The following is a 22787-nucleotide window of genomic DNA, read 5'->3' as shown; positions in this document are numbered from 1 at the left end:
AACCAAACATGCTCTTAAAGCTTCACATTTTCCACATCTTTTTTTAAAACTCTAAACCATCATATTAAGTAAATAATAAAGAATTATAAAATTTGGTTTAATTCAATTTAATCCGATTCAACTTGTTCATATAAACATGTCAATAGATTTTTTATCTTATTTAAATTAATATACCTATCAACTCCTGATTCAATTGATCCAATGGTTGATGAAATTTCAACAAATCTCTAACATTTGATACGAAATAATATTATTTTATATTCATTAAAAATAATCATAATTAATAAATAATTTTAAAATACAAACAGTCGACAATATATTTACTTTGGAAATTAACAACTAAAACAAGCAAATTACTATTTTTTTTAAAAAAATTATCAACCTTTTACTTCTTGAAAACAGATAATTGAATAACTTGTCAACAAATTTATTTAACTATATTTTTTTTTGTCAATTAAAAAAAAAAAGAGGAAGGAAATAACCCAACCCTAAAACTAAAAGCGATTTTGGATTTGGAAAGGCGAAGCTGAGGGTGAACCATGAGCGGCGATACTAGTGATTCCTTCAGTTACTTTGATGGGCGAGAGCCAGATGAACTGATCAGGGCCCTCTTCGGGAAATATCCGGGTACCGATGGTGAAATAACGCACGGTTTGCACTTTATTGATCTGGAAAGCAATAAAGTCTTTATTAGGGCGATGCCACCTGATGCTCCTTCATGTTCCACTGCCGTTGCTTGTGGCAACCACGTTAACGTTATTGGGGGAATACGTGAAAATGATGCTAATTTTCGTGGTTATGATGGAGTAAACGATGTTTTCCAATTAGATTTGAAGGACCTTGAACGTGGGTGGAGAAAAACTACTTCTATGTTGTTCCCTCGGGCTTTTCCCCTGGTTCTTGCTGCTGAAGGAAAGATTTACGTCTTCGAATATTGGGGTTCTGAATCTTTTGGCGAGGTTTACGATATAAGTAGGGATATTTGGAAACCATTGTCGCCCCCTCCGGAAGATATCGATCTATGTGTTCCTGTTCTAGATTCTTCCCGATCTCGGATTTTGGTGCACTGCCATGCCAGTGATACTCTTTACGCTTATTACTATGATCGTAAATCATGGGTTTGCCTCGAACAAAAATTTTGTTACTGGTCTGACTCAGCGACAATCGTGGACGATGTGCTGTATACTTTGATTCATAATTATTCTTGTAAGTTCCGTTCTTTGGAGGCATATAATTTGCTTGATAAGAAACATTTGCCCGTCAAATGGTCATCAGAATTTTCAGTGGCTCCACCACTGGGTAGCACTCTGTATCGTTTGGGCAATGGCAAGCTTATTTCGGGTTGGGTCAACCATATCCATAAGCGTTTTGAGTACATAAGATTTAATATTTGGTGCAACGAGCAGGGAGGGATTCATGCAGCTGCAGAGCATCAATCTGCCATCACTGTTCCATATCCCGAAGATATTTCTAATATATGGTTGTTCTGAATGAAGGTTAGATCCCCCTTCATATCACTACTACATCATAATTATTCATTGGCCTATGCTGCTTGCCATTACATTTGATTTGCTCTAAATGAAGGTTAGTGCCCCCTTCACATCACTACCACACCTTAATTATTCCCATCCTTGTAGATTGACGGATTTATCATTTGCCAATACTGCTTGTCATTGCATTTTGTTTGCTCTTGTTGTCGCTAAGAAGTTGATAGTGAGCCTGGAACTTCCTGTATAAAACTTGAGAAATGCTAAGGTATGGAGTAGACGAATCAGGCGTCAGATTTGCATTGTGTGAAAATGTCTACTCTATTTGTTGTTTTAAATGGGTACGAGGCTCCTAGCACCTTTAGAGAACTAGGAACTCAAGTTCTGTCTTGCCTTACCCCCAATAGTTGCTTCTAATTTTTTGTTCCAACAAGAAAATAAAATATCCTGATCTAAACAAAGGCTTAAATTCCTGTTTAGGAAGTTGGTAGACTATGACAATGCTTCTGCCTAAAATATCAGAGCGAGTTCATTACCTATAGGCAAGTGAAGATTTAGTAAAATGATGTCCTTTTGTTGGTGATGGATACCACACGTAAAAATGCCAATATTGATAAGGACTATGATAGCCTTGAACAATAAGTAAACAAAGTAAAGCTTGACTGCCAGTTAAATAAAATTAGAAAAAGAATTTGGGTAGGTTGTGTTGGGCCAAGCATGGCTCCCTTTTGGTAATTAGGGTTGGGTCTAGTTGAATGATATTGCCCATATTTTGTGCTGGGTCAGGGGCCTAGCCAAATGTGAAAGGTGTTAGTATCCTGTCTAGGCTCGACTTGTGAGCAGGCCTACCTATGACCTAACTATTACTTAGGATTTCGGTAAGATTTTAAAGGATGTGGCTTGTATATGGGCTAAAAGTAACAAGAGCATTTACACGCAAGATCCGATAAAGTCTATATTCATCACTAATTTCGGTGGGGGGGTAAAGTTTCTACCCAAATTGAATGCATCTGACCAACCAGTGGAAGGTGATATTGATGAGTTGAAATATTTGATGAACTACATCGTCAATATGCCATTCGAATCTGTTATCCAAAGTTATGAGAATTTCAATATGCAGAATGAATTATCATCGTTTCTTAACCAGCTCAAATCTTAAAACTTGTAAGTTATCTTTCATATATTTATTTTAAAGTTCGATACCTCATATGTTCTACTTCATTAATTTTATAATTTTTTTGTTTACTTATTTGCCTATGTCCAAATGGAAGTTGGTTTTCTCTTTAAATATATTTAGAAATTGTCACACCTCAAAGTTTGGACTAGAAGTAGGAAAAAGAAAAGAATAAAAAAAATCACGTGATTAAGAGGAAGAAAAGAAAATACGAGTTTAGAAAATCCAGGTAAGAGAAATACGGGTTAGAGAGTAGTAACTAGAACTTCGGATTAGCTTAGGTGAGATTAGAATTGAAATCGAGAATCAAATTGAAGCAAATTACTTCAATTGAAATCGAGAAATTCGATTTGTTAAAACAAGTCGCTAGAAATTAGACTATGTTATAGATTTAATTTCAGCATGTTGATATTAATTAATTTCATGCATGTTAATAATATATTTAATCTTCTTACTTATTTGTTTATTCAATTTTATTATGTTTATAATTGAATTTAAATTATGTTAGTACTATTGACTATATATTACTCAGCATACAGTTATATTTATTTTTGTGCGTAGGTCTCGGATGGGAGCTTTAGTAAATACATGGTCAAGCATCCGTTTTCTCTAGCTCAACTCGAAAGTCATTTTGTTGCTATTTTGTATGTTGAGTCTTACGATGTGTAACTAGGTTGGTAAACTTGTTACTTGAATAATTTTAGGTACTTTTGGCGCTTTTAATATTGTTTGGTACTTGAGTCTCTATTGAGTATATAGTTATAAAGCCACCAGCTATTGTCTAGCATAATACAAAGCTGTTGAGTTATAACCAGACCAAATCATAGTAGTTGCATTTCATAATAACAGGTCAAGTCAAATACATGGTTTGATTTGGTATATGTAGTTTTAAAAAAAATTGGGTCGAGCCCGAGTTTAACATATATAATTTGGATGGGGTTTGAACAAAAAATTTAAGTCTGTTTTTTGAACAGGGCTTGGGCAACCACGTTTACGTTCTTGGGGGAATAAGCAGAACTGATGCTACTTTTGGTGGTTATGATGATGTAAACGATGTTTTCCAATTAGATTGGAAGGACCTTGAACGTGGGTGGAGAAAAACTACTTCTATGTTGTTCCCTCGGGCTTTTCCCCTGGTTTTTTGCTGCAGAAGGAAAGATTTACGTCTTCGAACAATTGGGTTTTGAATCTTTTGGCGAGGTTTACGATATAAGTGGGGATATCTGGGAACCATTGTCACCCCCTCCGGAAGCTATCGCAAGTAATCCTGTTCTAGATTCTTCCCGATCTCAGATTTTGGTGCACTGCCATGTCAATGATTCTCTTTACGCTTATTACTATGATCGTAAATCATGGGTTTGCCTCGAACAAAAATTTTGTTACTATGATCCACCAAGGAGTGGGACTCTGTTTTGTCTGGGCAATGGCGAGTGTATTTTGGGTTGGGTCAACCATATCGATATGAGTTTTGAGTACATAAGGTTTAATATGTGGTGCAACGAGCGGGGAGGGATTCATGCAGCTGCAGAGCATCAATCTGCCATCACTGTTCCATATTGATCCAAAGATATTTGTGATATATTTTTGTTCTGAATGAAGGTTAGAGCCCCCTTCATATCACTACTACATGTCTACATCATAATTATTCATTTGCCAATGCTGCTTGCCATGACATTTGGTTTGCTCTAAATGAAGGTTAGTGCCCCCTTCACATCACTACCACATCTTAATTATTCCTATCCTTGTAAATTGACGGATTTTTCATTTGCCAATACTGCTTGTCATTGCATTTTGTTTGCTCTTGTTGTCACTAAGAAGTTGATAGTGAGCCTGGAACTTCCTGTATAAAACTTGAGTAATGCTAAGGTACAGAGTAGATGAATCAGGCGTCGTATTTGCATTGTGTGAAAATGTCTTCCTTTTTCCAAGACTCAGTTTTATTAGGACTATGCGCCGTGCTCTATTTGTTGTTTTAAATGGGTACGAGGCTCCTAGCACCTTTAGAGAACTAGAACTCAAGTTCTGGCTTTGCCTTACCCCCAATAGTTGCTTCTAGTTTTGTGTTCCAAAAAGAAAATAAAATATCCTGATCTAAACAAAGGCTTAAATTCCCGATGAAGTACTTAGGAAGTTGGTAGACTATGACAATGTTTCTGCCTAAAATATCAGAGCGAGGTCATTACTTGTAGGCAAGTGAAAATTTAACTGGCCCCGGGAACGTACAACCTTCATCACCGCACTTGTTCCTTTTAGTCTTCCTTTCTGTCTTCTTGCAACATCTTGTTTTACTGGTTTACAAGGTTTCCTCATCTTACTGAACAGAAATTTTTGCAACATGCATATGATAAGAAGCAAGGTGAAAGTGCAGAAAATATAAATATTACTAAGTGAAAATAGATTTATCCAATAGACTGAATTTGATTTGAGATAGTGAATGTTATTACTAAGTGAGCTATTAGCTTGTTGAAATCAGTAAGAGAGTGGACAAAATATTACTTAAGAATATAACTCTAATAAAGGGCTTAATTTATTATAATTCTAACGTCTAGGGGTTTAATTGATTTTTTTGGAAAACTGTAGGGGGCCTTTTTTGGTTTTTGTCCCTTAAGCCTTCAATTTTCGCTGCAATGATATAAAATTATATTCCTCATCTCAGATTTTTTTTCCCTCCCTTTTAGGCCTTAGCTGGAACGTGCTGGTGCATGGAGTTGAGTCAAGACCCATGTTGATGGTGAAGAGAGACTTTGAAGACGCCGTCAATTATTTTGGTTAAAACTTTGAAGTTGTTGATGTAATTGGATGCTTTCTTTTTGGATACCGAAATATTGACAAAGTTAAAACTATATAGTATTGTGATTTTGCACTTTATTCAGTTCTCTTAAGGCCGTCTCTCTTGCCCTTCAAATAACACCTATTACGTGGCTTGAATTTTTATTTTTTAAATTAAATAAATGTATTTGAAAATTAATTAAATTTTCGTGGGGCGAATTCAGGGGTTGGCAACGGGCCAGACTCTTAAAATGAAAAATTGTTATTTTGGCCCTATAAAAAATTTTAAAAATTTAAAATATTGATGAGAGTGAAGTATAGTGGTAAATTTTAAATTTCACGCAATTTTGCATATTAGTCCTAAATAATTTAAGAAATTTAAATTTTCTACTAAATAAGCATTTAACAAATCGATGGATTTAGAAATAATCATGAATGTTATATTTGAAAGTATTTTACTATCCAATTTTTGTAGCGTTTGGGAACTTAGTTTTAAATTTTGGATTTGACAAATTCATACTTTTTTTTATATACCATTTTAAATATATATTATATTGAAACAAATACATTTATAAAAAAAATAATTTAAAGATCATCAAATTAGAGTAACAGATTTAGGAGTGTTTAAATCTCGGTTAAAATTAATTGGTCAGCTAACTAATCTAATTCGTTCAAAGATTGGTTAATAATTTTTTGAAAGTTCTGCTATTGGTTAATCTGGCTTGAAAGTGAGTACTTAACCAAATTAATCGAACTTGATAACTAATATCATATATTATATGCATTAGACTTAGCCTACTGCCCACCTAATCCCCAACAGCGGCTCACCCAGCATTCCTAAGTCCTACCCAATATAAACTCAATCTAGTATAATTTATAAGCCCAACCCAATTTAAAGTATTGGGACTGAATCCCCAACTTTCAAAAAATACAAGTACTAATAGAGATATTTAGCCAATTATTTTAACCTGAAAGTTTCAAGGATGGACTTGCTCAATTGGTTTGCAGACAAGTCTAGATACAAAAGCTTGGACATAAATCCTAATTCTAAGGGTACTGAAAGTTTATTCCTATTTAAACCAAGATAAAGCAAAGATGTCAACTTCTGCACAACCCTCAATAGGAAGACACTACACCTTGAAATTCATTGTCAAGTCAATGAATTTTAGGGTCGGGTAAACAGCTAAATATTTAAATATTTTTCCTCTAAGTCAGTTTTTTTCAAGGTGGACTCTCTTTAGACTCTCTTTAAGCTAGTGCAAATTTTCAACCCTTAAGGATTTGGCCAAATAAGCTGGTTGTCATTTGCTGTGAAGTATTCAAGTTATCCACCATGGCAAATGCCTTGCGGCAAATTTGTGTTAATCATACATGTTTTAACTTGAAGCTTTATTGAGTGAGTTTTGTTGTTTGATAGTGTGATACAGGAGTCAAGAATTATATTGCAGAATATTGCGAACTGTATTTTCCGTAAGATAGAATTTGTTTGTAAATTAGATCGGAGGTTACGAAATTAACTCTGTTAACTCAAAAGATCGAAGATTACGAGCTTAACTCTACTAATCTTAATAATCAGTTGGGAGCGTCAGTCCATAAGTTGTCAAAAAGCCAAAGATCGTGATATTAAATCAAGAACATAAGAAAGCCAAAAATCGTGATCGTAAATCAGCTTGACAACCCAAAAGATTTTAGTCGGATCTATATCACACATAGAGCATGCAAGAATAGAGCAGCAAGATACTCCATAAATAGTAAACTAAAGTCCCTTAGGAAGGCGAGGAGAACGAAACTGTAGCACATAATATTGATATCAGATCATATTTGGGACCATATATTTCAAAAGGTTCACACCAGCTGTAAACTCATAGTATCAAAACTTTTATGCGATTGTAGAAAAGACGAATAATTCAAATGGATATTCTGTGTCTTTGGACATTCTATCTCATAAAAAACCCCATCGTCAACAGATGAATGCTTATTCATATCAAAATGTTCTGGTGCAATGTTAAAGAATTTACAAGTTTACTAAATGTCTAATTTTCAATAAATTGTACTTGGAAAACGCCATCACTGAAGAGGTGTGGCGCAAAAAATCCAAGGATGTTCCTTATTGTGCAGTTTTCCAAGTAGCTTTTTCCTGTTGCTCACGTACAATAACACCATTTTGTTCCAATCTAAGGTATCGTGATAGATAATCAAACTCGCGGGAGGAAAACATATTTGCCTGAAGTGATACCAACATAAATATGACTATCTCAACAAGTGTAGATTCGACAGTAGTTCGAAACCCATAATTATACTCACAAAATCGAACTTCAAAGGCTATTTATAACTTATCCTATATCAAGAGATGCAAGTGCATGCATAATAATCAAGAGAAATCGTACAAACATGTCAATATCCCGAAAATTAATAATAGTATGGACCCGAATGATTTCATTAGTCATTTACCTGATAACATCCTTTACCAAATCATTTTGCTGCTCCCTATTCAATCCGATGTCCAAAATTAGTGTCTTTTTAGTTTAGAGACAACGATGCTTTTTGGGGCAACTGCTGATTCTTTTTGGAAGATGTCATGGTTGATATCAGACAAGGTCCTCTAACGCATTGGACATGGGACTTTGAGGCCGAGACTCCCTTTCCCTTCTCGTTATCGTTATGGTCTCTATAAAAGAAATCATTGTGGCCTTCTCAAGTGGGCGACATGAATGTTATTTGAGCGAATTAAAATAGCTTTGGTGGATTGATTGTTCAATGGAAAGAGAACCAATCAATGCCTTACTTTGCTTCCTGAAGTTCTGTCCGAGTTTAGAAAGACTTTATGTTACACTTAATCCAAAATGCTACAACCTGCCAAACACTGTAAACAACTTCAACACTTGTGTCAGACACTGTATTTTCTTAACAGCTAAACCAAGATCGAAGGCAATTTCTTCTAAGTAGCAATTACTACCCCATTAGCAGCTTTGATTCTAAGAGATATTTGACCCGATTCGATTGCCGACAAGGGTGCTCGATTTGAACTAGCTTTCCTGAATGACAGGATGCAACACTAATAAGGCCAGAACGATTGGTACGACAGGTGAACTCAGTTTTTTAAACACTATTATCATAAACATCAGTTGCTGTCAAAATTTTGAGAAAGGAATATCACTGCTATCAAAGCCGGGAGTCCAACTTCAACGCATCTAACCAATTGAGGGAAACCATGTGAATAGAGACAAAGTGCATTGAAAATCACAAAAGGAAACTCGTATAAAAAATAATGTTGGATTTTAGGAGCTAGCCAAACACCTACAAATATAACTATCGCAGAAAGCACATGCAAAGCAATATATATATATACACACACACAAAGCTATCAGCTTAAAAAATCAAGGTTTTTATTTATTGAATAAATAAAAAACTCAAAATTAGGGTAAAAAGTAAATTGGTCCTGTTAAAAATTCTTTCAATTTTCACTGTTAAAAATTAGTCCCAATACATTAGTATAAGGTACATATGGCACACCATATGTAATTGTCAGGTTATTCCGTTATTTACGCCAGTACATATGGCACACTATATGTAATTGTCAGATTATTCAGTAATTTACGCCAGTTTTTAATAGTAGAAATTGATAAAATTTTTAACAAAAAAGACTAGTTTATTCATTGATATAATGTACAAACATTAATTTATCTATTTTTAAGTAAAAGGGATAAAATTCAATTTCACTGAGACTTGAACCTAAGTAAATCCACTCGGCTCTTTCTTTTGTCAGTTTCACTTATTTCATTGCCAAAAGAGCTACTGCGTGTAATTAAAATTTTTATTTAAGAGAACAGAGAATATGATGAAAATGTATGGTTTTGTAGACAACCCTTTGTTCTTTGATAATTACAAAGCTGCATATAGTAAAACCTTTGTTCTTTGATAATTACAGAGTTGCATATAGCAAAACAAGCATAAAATGTTAGTGTTACGACATTAATATGACGAGATTTTTTCTTTTTAAAGTTTTTACAAAGAATCTTTGAAAGTTAAATACAAGTACTTCAACAAAAGAGTTTAAACAGCATAGATAAACACTGCTTGGAATCAAATTCGAGTCCAACAACATCAATCTTATTAATACTCACTCGCAAGTAGCAAAAGAACAAGGTCACATCAAGGCTCAAATGCAAAGCAATGATATGAAAATTGTTGAGGAGGTCCACTCTTTCGAGAGAAGAATTCGAAGCGTCATCTACTGGGCAGCTCATCAGTCCCCCAACAACCAAAGGCCAGTGCAGAATCAATTTGGTTGAAGGATAACATGCTGCAAAAGTAAAATTTCTGCTAAAGTTAAACCATGGTATCCTGGGATGCACTCAATATTTACAGGATGTTCATTCCCACTATCAGAAACAAAGTTGTTTACCTTAATCTGGGTCCTATTATATGTGTATGTGATGTGAACAAGTCCATTGCTAGCCTCAATAACAGCCGGATAAGAGAATTCCATTTCCAAATTCTCTTCTAGTGTTAAAACTTCATTCCATGAATCACCATCATCTGTGGACACTGCAACTTTAAGCACACCTCTTGAGATTGTATTATAAGCAAGCAAGATGCGACCGTCGCTCAGCTTAACCCCGTCGATACCTAACAAACGCAGATCATCATGGTATAAGCCGGTAGGGAAATTGAAGCTAATAAGCAAGATCATTTACAAAATATGCAGTTCTAGCTTACTAAATTTAAGAGCTGCAATGGCATTGCTTGGCATAACTAAAACACACCAACCTGAGTTTGGGTTGGGAAGTTGAGTAGGTTTTGCATAATCCCAGTTATGACCACCATCGTAGGATTCTGACATACAAACTCTACCGATGCCCTCGAAAGATCGCATTAGAACACGCAGTGTTCCTTTCGAAGTAATGTAAGGAACCGGTTGAATCACACTGAGAGACCTATTTTTAACATATATAGGGCCATACTTCTTCCAGGATATACCAGAGTCTGTTGTAACCTGCCAATGTTATAATCATCAAATATGGCAAACTGCATTTCCAAAACATCATCAGCGTCTTAACAGTTAATGTAGTTGAGTCAGTATCACAACCTCAACCCATGACCCCCAAGAATTCCAACTCTCTACGGACGATCCGCAGAGCAAAACCCCATTTTCAAGCAAGATAGGCTGCAGACAGTAAGTGGCACGTCAATATACGAAAATGTAATAACAAATTATAGTCACATCACACCTTATTCTTAGAAGGTCCTAGTATGCCAGTAGGGAGTTGCTCTCTCTTTGTCCAAGTAACACCTTTATCATATGATCGCTTCATGCATCCACTCCACCTGGATTTATTTACAGAAAAAAATGTAAGATAACATAAGATGAACATATATTCGTTGTGATGAAATTCACATATCATGATAACATGTAGAAGGAACGAATACTTCAGGATGCTAGGTCATATTTCTTTTGGGAGAAGAAGAGAGCATATATGGCTTGAACCTAAGATCTCTATCCAGAATTTACTTTGAAAACTTCATTTGAAAACCATAAAGAGCTAGGAATTTACTTTTGAACCTCTTGGCCTACTTTATAGAATAACAACAACTCCTCGGATGGAAGTTTAAATAGCACAGGATTCCACATTGGAACATTAGGTTGTTCGTCGATAACAAGGGGTGGATACCAGCAGCCATCCTGCCAAATCAATTTTAATTCATGCATTCAGGGCGTACAACCTGGTTGAAAACTGAAATCCTAAGAGTATCATATAAAAAATACAAGACAAGTGAACAAATCCATGCACACATGTCATAAAAGGTGGAAGCAAACAAAAGATGAGAAGAGTTTACAAAGAGAAAAATAGGTGAATTTGGTCTTTTCTGTTCTATTTTCAGCCTTACATGATAGATACATAAGAATGCAAGCAAAGAAACAAAAGAAAGACGAACACGGAGAAGTGATGCAAGGATGACAAGAAGTCCTTCTTTTCACTTGTATGTACACACACACATATATATATGAAGCACAAAATATGCAAACCAGATATGCAATCAAGTACTGATGGCAGGTTATATCGACTGAACATTCATATTGCCCGTCTCTATCTGCCTATAAAACCACAAAAGAAAGTTTAGTGAAGCAATCGAAGTCATGTCCGGCGAGTGAGTGAGACATTACTTTGTATTTCTGCAACCAAATTTTCACATCAGGTGCTCCTTCATAGCTTCCTCCAAAATAAGCAGCCAAAAAATGGTCTTTATCTACCTGCATGTATTAAATGTCAAATTCTATTAAAAACTATAAACCTACACACTAACACTCAGATAACAGAAATATGTAATGTCAATAGTAGATGTATGACCTCAACAATAGTAGAGGCGTGACAACTTTTGAAGGGAGCAGAAGTAGTGGAAAAGGTGAATTCCTCTCTAAGTGGTCCCTGAATGGAACAAGCTTTCTTCATATCTAAATTCTCAGGACTTCAAATATTCCAGCTACTTTTTCTGCACAGTTTTTCCAGCACGTTTAGGCCTTCCCAAGTCTTACCAAACTATACATACATGCATATATATAAAAGCACTTTGAAGCACCAGAAATAATAGAACATCAGCAGGCATCAAATTAAGAGAATTCAACCATATCTATGTGGCATTTGAATTATTTTTAAGAAATCAAGGGATGCAGATCCAGAAAATTGGGTGAAACAAACTGGAAACTGGAAAGTAAAAAGAAGAGAAGAAACCCAACATATGTTTCCTTCTCCTGATTTGACAATTTTCCATATAGAAGACAATATTTGGTTTCATAGAATGGGATCTCAAAACAAAATTGATGCGTTGCTGTAAAAGTAAAACCACAAAAATAAACACACTGATATCCCATGAAGAAAAGAACGAGAGAGAAGCCGGTTACAATAGATATATTAGTAAAGAGAAAAGTACCTAGTTACAATCGTCGGGAACTCCAGCAGCCAGCAGCAGCGCGGCAGAGGGAGACAAAGAAAGAAAAGGCGACTTTTTTTTTTGGTTTACTACGCGACACAGACACAGGTTGTAGTTGACTGTAGCTTAACCTGTTTTAGTGAATGGTAAAGCTAAAATCCAACTTCAGAGTTAAGACTTGATGATGAAATGAAAGAGTAGAAGAAAGAATTACGAACACCATTTACCAAACTCATTGCCTCTAGCCTTGCATCAGTGTTTTCTGCTGCTACAACAATCTTCTCTATCATATCTATCAACCCTTTTTTATTCTTATATTTGTTACAGTTATTTATATATATATATATATTATATTAAGGTACTTTTTTCCTTTATATTTACAAAAAAAACTAAAGAAATATTTGTATACATTTTATCAAGTGGTACCTTTTGTTAGTGCAAATCTGTCACTGCAGTAAATGTTGTTGCTATAATTCAAACAATACCTTACCTAACACTCTCAGACTCTCTGTACCATATATGCGTTGGGGGTTTTGACCAAGTATATAATCTTCTTGGATATTTCATTTTTCTTTAAAGGAAACTAGATAATTTATATTTTACTCATATTTTTCATATGATTAATATTTTTATTATCCAGCTCTTGAATTTAATATTATAACAACACTCATACATAAATTTTTAAATTGGTCCAATATTTTTATCATATTGATCTAAAATACTCAATATATTAATTTATATTCAACATTTTGTTTTATTTTTACATAAAATTGTTAAAAAAATTAATCTACATTAAATAAACACATCTATTATCTATATAAGTTGTCATTTTAAGAATATATTTAGTTAGTCCAAATCAAATATAAATTGTCATTTATTTGAGAGTTGGTAAGAAAAATTAAAAATTCAGATAATACGATTTAAATCTGCGAGAATAAAACTACAACAATTCCTAAAATGGTTGCCTTCAAATTAGTAGTTGTCTTAAGACTTAATAATGAACTCTCAACTCTAAGTAAGGTCTTGCAAATATCAGTGTTTCACTGATATGGATAAACATTTCTGTTGTTCTTTAATTTTTGTTCATAGTTCGTTATTTCATTGTTTGTTGCATATAATCAACACAACCACCTTGTATAAGAGTTTACCACCAAAATGTAATTGATGTGATGTTGTGACTGATTAATGATCATAGTATCCATAAAAGAAACTTTGTTGGATGGTTTCTCCAAGTTTTAGTAAATTCTTGTAAATTTTCTTCCATATTGAAAATTTATTTGAATTGTTTTTTTCTTGAATATATTATAATTACTATCATTTAAGCAATTATAATCTTGGAAAGTTGACTTTTGATTTTAGACCATAAAAAGGAAATCAACTACCCTCTCCAGAAGTCTCAATTTTTGAAAGCTTGAAGAAATTGATCATAAATCCAAACACCTTCCCAAAGCCTAGATTTCAACACCTCAATTTATTGCTATAAATATCACAATAAAATTCCATTTTTGATAAATAAATAAATTCGCCTTGCCAAATAAAACACTTTTCTAACCAATTTTTCCAACTATCCCTACCACAATGCTCATGGGTTGGCTTGACTACTTTCAGGTTGAAAATAAAAAAATGCTTCGGAGAGAACCTTCTCTAACAGTTTCTGCATTGCAAAGTTGACCTACTTATTTCCACCCATGACCTTAAATCTTCAAGTTTAATGATGTGATTAAACCTATCCCAGCCACAGGGAGGAAGATCTAAACCCATAAAACATAAAAGGAGAAACAAAAGTCAAAAGAAGTTAATCAAGAATGTCCAAGTTAAACATACAAGGTTACAACATATCATGCAATGCATACAACAGACAAGGTTAGCTACTAGGGTTAAACCACAACAAAATCAACACATTGAACAACACCCACAACAGCCACAAACCAGTGATTGTAGCTGATTACAAAGCAAACAAAAACTAATGTGTATTTTCATCAGCTACTACTTTAACAATTGTATGACTTCCACAATTTAATAAACTTGTCATGACTCGCGGAAGAAACCAGGCCAGTCACCGGTGACACTGCCAATGCAGCTATCAGTCCTTCATGAGCCGACAATGTCTTTGTCTTACCCTCCGTCATATTCCATAGCTCCAAAGACTGCAGCATATCATCAAAAACTACTTGTTAAGTAACTATTTGCAGCATATTCTCATGTGATTATTCATGCACGTATGGTTCATGGTATGTTTTCACTTAAACAGGCTTTCGACAAGAAATCATAATAAAAACTGGCATCGTAAATGTGGGCCGAACAAGACGAACAAGGAAGTTACTTGCCTGGTAACAGCCAATGACCAGCAATGAAGGACTCGTAGGATGGAAAACACAAGAGTGAAACTTGTTGCCATTACAACTCAATTCATGAACACATTCCCCTTCACTCCCTGATCCAAAGCTCCAAACTCTGACAGAGTCCTCACTGACAGATGCTAGAAGCTCACCTGACAAGTCCCAGCATACGGAATGGATCAGCTTTGTATGTCCCTGTTTCAAATAAAAAAACAAGGGTAAGGCAGTCGTGCAGTAGCAGAGTATAAAATGCAGAAAAAAAAAAGTTTTCTAGCGGTTTCAACTGACATAGCATGCAGTACATTTACATCCAACTGACATGACATATGTGCACATATATTTATCCACAACTGACGCAAACTGATAATAACTTCCGCTTTTAGTTCTTTCTGTTACGAGATAATGCCTTGGAATTTCTTTATTACATATATGTATGTTTTTTGTAATCCATGTTGACTAATTCACCTGTAATGAGTATCGACAAGTTTGAGTTTCAGCATCCAATATTGATACAACATTCTCCGCAGCTAAAGCAAGATACTTCCCAAAGCGAGGTTGAAATCTTAACTGGGCCGTACCAGGAGCAGTACCACCCTGATCCACACAAGGGAAACAATCTTAATAGCTGCACATCATCCTCAAAGAGAGATCTGAATTCAATTTAGTTGCACTGCAAGAAAACCCGATGAAAGATCATACCTTGAAAACTCTTGCACAACTCCCGTGGTTGATACTCCAGTATCTAATTTCACCATCACCATCACAAGAGCAAATAAGGTCATCCTTAGTTGGGTGGAAGTCAAGTGACATAACATTACCAGAATGTCCCGAGAAGGTACGAAGCGAATAACCAGGCTGCAGAAGAAGTTAACAAAAGTAAATGTTAAAATAATGGAACATACAGAAGCTAAAGAGATTTCTAATAAAAAGAATGGAATAATGTCCAATAGCATTTTGATCAATTTCTCGACCAAACATGGTAAGCCAGTACAGGCACATGATTTACTTCATTTAATTAATAAAATACCATCTTTTACCATCTAATAGTATAGTCATTTTCATGCATTCTAAGCACAAAATATTTCCACTGTTGCAAAAGAAGAAAATTTAATGACATCAGGATCTAAGGTCAATTCAAACTAGAATTCAAATAAAAGCATTCAATCCTTCAGGTTTTACATTCAGGAGGAAGGAGCTGCAACAATAAAAATATTAAATATTAACTACTTTCCAGTTTCCCGTGAATAGCGAATACAATAGTTGCCAATTACAGAAACCTACTTGGTATTTATAAAGTATATAATATATGTGTTCACTGCATTTTGGAACTTGTCCTTAAATCGTAATAAAGGTGAATTTTCTTTCATTCTAGACATTTCTGATTGTTTTATTAGTAAGAATTAAACCACTCTGAGAAACTCACGTCTAGACATGCATTAAACTAGATGGCATCTTTAATTTATTTCAGTGCAAATAGATGGCTACCCAGAAGAAAGAAACTTAGAATGGCAATAGCATGAACATGTACAGAATGTTTTAGATGAACACTTCATTGGGTTCAAACAAGTAAGCATCATGCAAGAGTAGAAGAAGACATGATTAGCCCAAAAGTCAACAATTTTGAGTAAAGACGAAAAATGTCTACTAACACTGTCAGCATCCCAAACTCTGACAGTTTTGTCAAATGAAGATGTTGCGAAGCGTGACATGCTTGGACTGAAACGAACATCAGTAATTAAACATGAATGTTCTTCAAGTGTAGACTTTGGCTTCAAAGTGTCTGTATACCATAATACAGCCTGTGTTGGGGAAGAAAAAAAGGCACAAAGGATTTCACTTCTTAGCATGATTTAAAAAGGAAAACCAATTAAAAACTTGAGATTTGAGAAGTAGCAATGTTCCATCTCTCCTCAGGGTGCTCACCTTTTTATCATGGCCACCACTAGCAAGCAACTTTCCATCGGATGAGAAATGACAACAGGTAACTTTGTTATTGCTCGCTCGAACAGAATTTAATTCCATAAATGTGACACCTGGAGAAAAATTCAAATTTGGCATACTGTAAAATAGCAACATTTCAAACATAAAGCACGGAACTAATCTACAAATGTTCAGATGAAAGGTATCCCTCAAGATTGCAAATAAGGATAGATACAAGTGCCAATACAATAGCTCAATTTCTTTTGGTCAGATTCAATTAGCTTTTTAGTATATAAACCACTATAGCAAACAGCCATCTGATTTGTTAGTAGAGTGTTGAATTCTTGGTTCCAGTAATCAAAAATCCAATCTCTTGTAACCTCAAATGCCAAAAAATACCAATGCGGCAAGATCATGAATTAGTAGCAATAACCAGAAATTAGAAGATCAATTCGGTAAGAAAAACACTAAAAAGTACAAAATTCAATGAGATACACAATGTCTAGGCTTAAATGTGCGTGGAGAATTCCAAAAAGGATGTATCAATTGCCATAATAATTTCACAAACAAATTAATACTGGACAAAAATGGTCAAGAGAATGGAACTACAATGTTCAAGAAAAGTGGCTATATAAGATTTCCATTTAACAAGTCATAACCATAGAAGTTATTTTACAGACCTTTAGTGACATCCACACATCGGCCAACAGCATCTCTGGGATCTGTATCATCATGGGATAAAAAAGATTCAACATTATCATCAAGCGATCCATCCTCCACAAATCGATCCATATCAGCCTGCAATTCAAGATCTTTATCATCCCACTGCCAAAATGGAATTCCATGAGAACACATGCAAGAAGTTCTTAATCCTTCCACAACATGCAAAAATAATAATGTACTCACCAACTGGTTTGATGGTGAAGTAAGCGTGCCAGCACCATCAGCACCAAACATCATCAGAGGCTTGGAAGAACTGCCACTATGAGGCAGGGCAGGCATTGAAATCACATCTCCAGGGGTGTGTGTTGACGGTGTGGAAGGTGCTGAACTTGGGGAAGGACCAGCTGTGTTTGCTGTCCCCGAACTATTGGCAGGGCCTGAAGAAGACACTGGCTGTTTTCTCTTTCTTCCATTCTGGTTTTTTGAAACCTTAAAATTAATTAGGGAAATCATGTTAGGAACCTGCTCAGATATTTACTTAAACCCAGGTAGCCAAGAGAACTTATAAATGCGACCCAAACTCACTCAAACGGGAAAAGAAAAAAGCTTACAATCCTACACTAGAGGTTATTCTTGAAATGTTTCTTAGAGATAAGTATTATAAAAAATAAAAATAAAAGGACAGTAACAGCATGGGATTTTGAAGCTAATCTATCATCTTAGGGACGAGCAACACAGAAATAAAGCATTCTTGATTCAATCCAAATCTTTCTAATGAAATTGTACCATTATTCCAAGAGCAGGGGATGGAGGAGAAGAATTAATGGGAAATTCAAAAAAAAAATGAGTTGGCCTATCAGCTAGAAATTTCTTCAGCGGGACAAATCTCTACCATGCCCATACTGACCCAAGAACCACAAGGAACGCTCCAGAAGAGTGACACATGGAAGCAAGATGAATTAGAAATAACCAGAAAAGGGCAAACCTGATCATTCCCTCGAAATGAGTTTGACATGCTACCATCCACAGTGACACTTCCACCTCCACCAACTTTATCTTGTTGAAGTAGACTTGGATTAGAAGTCTGTGGTTGCTGATTCAAGAGTGCATGCTGTGAGCTACTGTTCTGTTGCTGTTGCTGTTGTTGTTGCAGTTGCTGCTGTTGCTGTTGCAACTGAGCCAATTTTAACTGCAAGGTGGATTAAATATCTAAAAAAATAGATGACCATAAAACTTATGTGATAGCAAAATACCTAGCAAACAAAGGTAAAACTGAAATTTCCTTTCAAGAGAAAGGGTAGGAAAAACAAACTTCGTACAGACAGTAATACCTTCACCAGTACATCAGCATCTCCCCGATGCATAAGCGGACTGCCTGCCTGCAATGGTGATACATTTGGAACAACATCACCAGCAGAATTTGAAAGGCCCATGGTCCGATTATTATTCAACAGCATTCTCAGTCTTCTATTTTCATCACTGCCAGCTGGTGATGTCAGAGTCTGCTGAGCAAGCATGAGTTGCTGCTGGTGCTGTGGTGTCAACATCTGAAGTTGGTGAAAGGGCTGAGGAGCCTGTATAAAAGGTTTTTGCTGTTGTAGTATCCCAGATCGCAGTTGGTCTAATCCCTAAAAAACGGATAAAATGATAACCATTCAAAAGAGATACATGAAAAGTAAAAGTTACAATTCATAAATACAGGTGATAAGTAAAAACAATTTATTTCCACCAAATAGAACTGTGATACTAAGAGTTATTACCACTCTAGGGTAAAGCGAATCTTAATAAAACTTACTGTTAAAGGCCATCCTTTCAAAGTCAAATTATTACCACCTTGATTTGAGCCTGAAACAAAAATGAAATCACATAATTTATGTTCCTAATTCCTATGTAAACTGAGCCCAGCATATCACAAGAACAAGCAAACAGTAGTTGAGTTGATACCATCATTTTTGCACTATTTTTGAATTAAAGAATTGAACAGAACCTAAGAAAGTGAAACAAACCTACCTGGAATTCCTATTAAAGATCCATCTGGGCCAGTAGCCCTGGGATTCAATACTGGATTTATCTCACTCTTTATGTCCTGCTTCCAGATAAATTTCAGAACTTGACAAAGAGAAGCATCAAATGAAAGAGATCAATATAAGAGATCAAATGAAAGAGATCAAACAAACCTACCGGTGTTGTTCCTGGCAATTGCTGACTCCGAGCTTGAACTTGAGGAGACATACCACCGGCAGTCCCATGCAGCACTTGCCTGGAATTTGCATGATGCCAAATTAGTTTATTGCTGTAAACAACTAAGTATTGGATGCTTCAACAAACCCTAAATGTCCTACTGGCTATTTCAGATAAAAGAACGTGAAACAACTCCAAAGTATTTTGTTAGAGCAAACCAACCATAAGATTGAAGGGAATTGCCCTAAAAACTATATCGAACACCTTCTGAAGCATTTTTGCAAATTGTCTTAGTCAATGTCCATGAGACTTTGTTCACATTGCTCTTTACAAAATCATCTGCAGCCAAAGGCTCTTCTGAGTAATAAAAGAAATGTAGAATAACTCACCCTGAAGGTTGGCTGGTTGCTGCAGCAGGCTTCAGTATTGAGGCATGATTTGGATCCAAAAGCTGGCCAACATTCTCACCATACCTTTGCTGTAGGGAGTTCCTTAATGGTTATGACTAAAAGAAGAACATGTTTCTAAGAAATCAAAGGTGATCCACCTACCTTCATGGCCGCATCATCCAAAGAATCCCTTTGAAGTGGCAACTTTAGTCTTTCCTCGTACATCTTTGTTGCCATGGCATTAGCAGTTCCAGCAGGCTGACGCATGAGAGAGTCATTCCCAACAAGTCCATTTGTACTGCCATTTAGGAGATGAGACCCATCCCTTCGTTGTTGGGGCTGTTGCGGCTGCTGGGGAGACTGCTGCTGCGGCTGCTGTTGTTGCTGTTGCTGTTGTTGTTGTTGTTGCTGCTGCTGCTGTTGCTGTTGTTGCTGCTGCTGCTGCTGCTGCTGCTGCTGTTGCTGCTGTTGTTGTTGTTGCTGCTGCTGTTGTTGCTGAGCATGCCTCTGCAGTAAAAGTTGTTGCATCTGCAGTTGTTGCTGATGCTGTTGCTGTGGATGCTGATGCTGATGTTGAGGCTGTTGAGGTTGCTGCTGTTGCTGCTGCTCTCGTGCTTTAATCAACTGCGTCTGCAATACCACAATGCACCATAAGCATCATCATATTTTAAGGACAAATCATTGGGAATGCTCAAGGATTCGATACACTACGTGTATAAATAATTAAACTTTTTAGCAAAATTCACCAACGACACTTGCCCAGCCATCAGGCACTTCGTTAACAACAAGCTATGGCATCCCTTGGGGAAGATAGATCATAAATAAGGCTGCTTTCAAACCAGCTTTTTCCAAAAGCCTAAAGCACCTACTAATCTACCATCCAGCTTTTGGGCTTGGTTTCAAGAGCCCATTTGGAAGTGCTTTTGATGGTAAAAGCTGATTGTTTAGCATTGCTTTTGCTGTCAAAATGTGCTTTTGGACAGCCAAAAGCAATGCTAAACAGGGCCCTAAATCAAAATTCGGAGCAGGTTACCAGTTAATGATTCAATGTAACTATTCTCACTTAAAAGTTCAACAAAAGTAAAGAGCTGACTTACTCAGAGACAAGAAGCCCTACCATATGTTCTAAACATAAAAATGGTTAGAATAGAAATGGACACCATAACGAAAGTGCAGATACCAGATGGAAATTGTTATCAAACCCAACTTCATATATGCCCCCTCCCCCAACAAAAAAAAATGCAAAAAAAAAATGTTGATGCTAGGTCATCAAAATAAATTGACAGTTTAAAATTGAGAAAGTGAAATAAAATCAAACCAGACCTCAATATAAGATGCAGCAACCTCTGAGTGTTTCTCGTTAGTCCTGGCAATGAAGATGTCCCAGAAAACAGACCACCATTCAAAGAGAAAACCTCCAGGTGCATCAATAGCTGGATATCCAAGTTCAGAAATCAACATCATAATCAGTGAAAACAATAAATTTCTTAAGCAAATTTGTTGCTTTGGGTGAAAACAGGGAGAACCTCGAAAGTAAGAACAAGTCTTTTCCGGGTTTTACATAATCCCCGAACCCACATAGTTACTTACCTACAGGATCTGATGATACTTTTCCTTCAGCTTGAAATGCCTGAGCTGAAGCCTTTAAATCCCTCTTCACTAAATAATCATGAATATACACATCTAACCTGTTATTGAGAAAAATAAATGACCATAATCACTCATGACAAAAGCAAATAATATTTTACAACACTGTGAGCAAATAAAATTTTTGGAATTGAACAAAATAACACTCAGGGATTTCTGATGCAACAGTATTAAAAACAGAGTACTTAAATAGAACATAAAAAAGAAAAAAGAAAAAACTAAACCAAATATATTTATTCAAGAAAATAAAGAACAAAAATTATGAAAAAGAGCATAACGGTAACTACAAGTGCCAGAAAAGAAGCAAACCCTAGGAAATACCAGCTTCAAAGAGCTAAACTTGAAATCCAAAAGACTCCATGAAGAACAAGCAAAATAACACAGAAATAACTAGAACCCCAAATCAAGCCAAAAAAAGTAAAAGAAATAAAAAGATTGTTGAAAAATGAAAAACCCAAAAAGTAAAACTTTAATAAGAAAAGGGGAAAGAAAGGACTTACATTTTATCAGCTTCCCAGTTGGTTTGAGACATCTCGAAACACTTGAGAACAGTTCCAGATTCCTAGGTACTTGTCTGAAACAGCTTCTCTTCAAGTTTTAATGGCTACCCATGAAAAATAAAAATAAATATCAACCCCAAAAAAAAATTATTACAGTAGTACAAAGAAAGAGAAGAATCTATGCTGAGGAATTATACAAGGAAAGAGGCAGAACCTGTCTAGTTTTAGCAATATGAAAAATCATATATATTTATTTTATAGATTTTTAAGGGAAAAAAAGGGAAAATAAAAAAAAATTAAGAAAGGGAATGAATTGATAGAGATATACCTGCAATCCATAAAACGTTTATTAGTTTTTTTCAGAGCTTTTCATTCTTTTTCTTTTTCCTCTTTCTTTTAAGTGAATTTATTTTCCTTTTTTCTCTGCTGTAGCTTTTGGTTCGATTTGGCTTGCTGTTGCAGATATCATAATGGCTTTGTTAGTTGAATTTACCCAAAAAGCCCTTTCAATTTATTTAATTTCCCAAAAACAGACTGATTTCATGATGGCAACTTTAAGTTCGAATGACCATTGTAACCTCAATGTTTGCTTCAGACTATACCATGTTTTTATATAGAAAGGTGTGAGTTAGGTGAGGTTAACCGTAATTTCAGAAGAAAATAAAATTCTTACTCCTTTTCCCTTTGCGGGACTTGTATTCTTTACTATTTACGATTAAGCCCCAAATTTGTTGCTTTTTTATGATCTCAACCCTTTTATTTTATTTCCATTTTCAGCTGTACCCTTG

The 22787-nt window shown here is 35.5% G+C and overlaps 3 protein-coding genes across 18 annotated transcripts; 1 reads left to right on the top strand and 2 right to left on the bottom strand.

Moving 5' to 3' along the window:
• The first annotated feature begins 438 nt into the window (after positions 1-438).
• Positions 439-5529, top strand: LOC121230388 (putative F-box/kelch-repeat protein At4g34170). Of its 11 annotated transcripts, none has more exons than XR_005928358.1 (4): positions 439-2651; positions 3223-3334; positions 3636-4260; positions 5340-5529. XR_005928358.1 is itself a non-coding variant. In XM_041115033.1 (2 exons), the coding sequence occupies exon 1, from the start codon at positions 540-542 to the stop codon at positions 1488-1490; it is 951 nt and encodes a 316-aa protein (XP_040970967.1). In that variant the 5' UTR covers positions 439-539; the 3' UTR covers positions 1491-1496; positions 5340-5529. The 11 variants fall into 11 exon arrangements, 1 of the variants encoding a protein (XP_040970967.1); XR_005928361.1 differs by having other exon boundaries at positions 444-1496; XR_005928355.1 differs by having other exon boundaries at positions 444-1496; positions 3636-4356.
• Positions 5530-9394: 3865 nt separating this feature from the next.
• LOC121230387 (uncharacterized) lies at positions 9395-12741 on the bottom strand. Of its 2 annotated transcripts, none has more exons than XM_041115030.1 (10): positions 12588-12741; positions 12361-12491; positions 11781-11922; positions 11597-11683; positions 10986-11113; positions 10662-10758; positions 10520-10597; positions 10201-10426; positions 9836-10059; positions 9395-9733 (listed from the first exon to the last, which is right to left on the bottom strand). In XM_041115030.1, exons 3-10 carry the CDS (start codon positions 11880-11882, stop codon positions 9710-9712), a joined length of 966 nt encoding a protein of 321 aa, XP_040970964.1. In that variant the 5' UTR covers positions 11883-11922; positions 12361-12491; positions 12588-12741; the 3' UTR covers positions 9395-9709. The 2 variants fall into 2 exon arrangements, with proteins under 2 accessions (XP_040970964.1, XP_040970965.1); XM_041115031.1 differs by having other exon boundaries at positions 12361-12512; positions 12588-12669.
• Positions 12742-14155: 1414 nt separating this feature from the next.
• On the bottom strand, positions 14156-22502 carry LOC121230386 (transcriptional corepressor LEUNIG). 5 transcript variants are annotated; one of them, XM_041115025.1, is made up of 19 exons: positions 22328-22502; positions 22000-22103; positions 21443-21540; positions 21176-21285; positions 20015-20482; positions 19853-19941; positions 19464-19542; positions 19293-19368; positions 19078-19127; positions 18614-18910; positions 18268-18471; positions 17526-17771; positions 17300-17444; positions 16623-16732; positions 16349-16498; positions 15399-15554; positions 15165-15293; positions 14688-14894; positions 14156-14507 (listed from the first exon to the last, which is right to left on the bottom strand). In XM_041115025.1, the coding sequence occupies exons 2-19, from the start codon at positions 22029-22031 to the stop codon at positions 14352-14354; spliced, it is 2802 nt and encodes a 933-aa protein (XP_040970959.1). In that variant the 5' UTR covers positions 22032-22103; positions 22328-22502; the 3' UTR covers positions 14156-14351. The 5 variants fall into 5 exon arrangements, with proteins under 5 accessions (XP_040970959.1, XP_040970961.1, XP_040970960.1 ...); XM_041115027.1 differs by having other exon boundaries at positions 17300-17417; XM_041115026.1 differs by having other exon boundaries at positions 17526-17756.
• Between the last annotated feature and the right edge of the window lie 285 nt (positions 22503-22787).

This window comes from Gossypium hirsutum, chromosome A06, assembly GCF_007990345.1.
Source record: "Gossypium hirsutum isolate 1008001.06 chromosome A06, Gossypium_hirsutum_v2.1, whole genome shotgun sequence".
NCBI classification, from domain to species: Eukaryota; Viridiplantae; Streptophyta; class Magnoliopsida; order Malvales; family Malvaceae; genus Gossypium; species Gossypium hirsutum.
Note: the sequence above shows the minus strand (reverse complement) of the source record. Positions and strands in the feature narration are given on the sequence as shown.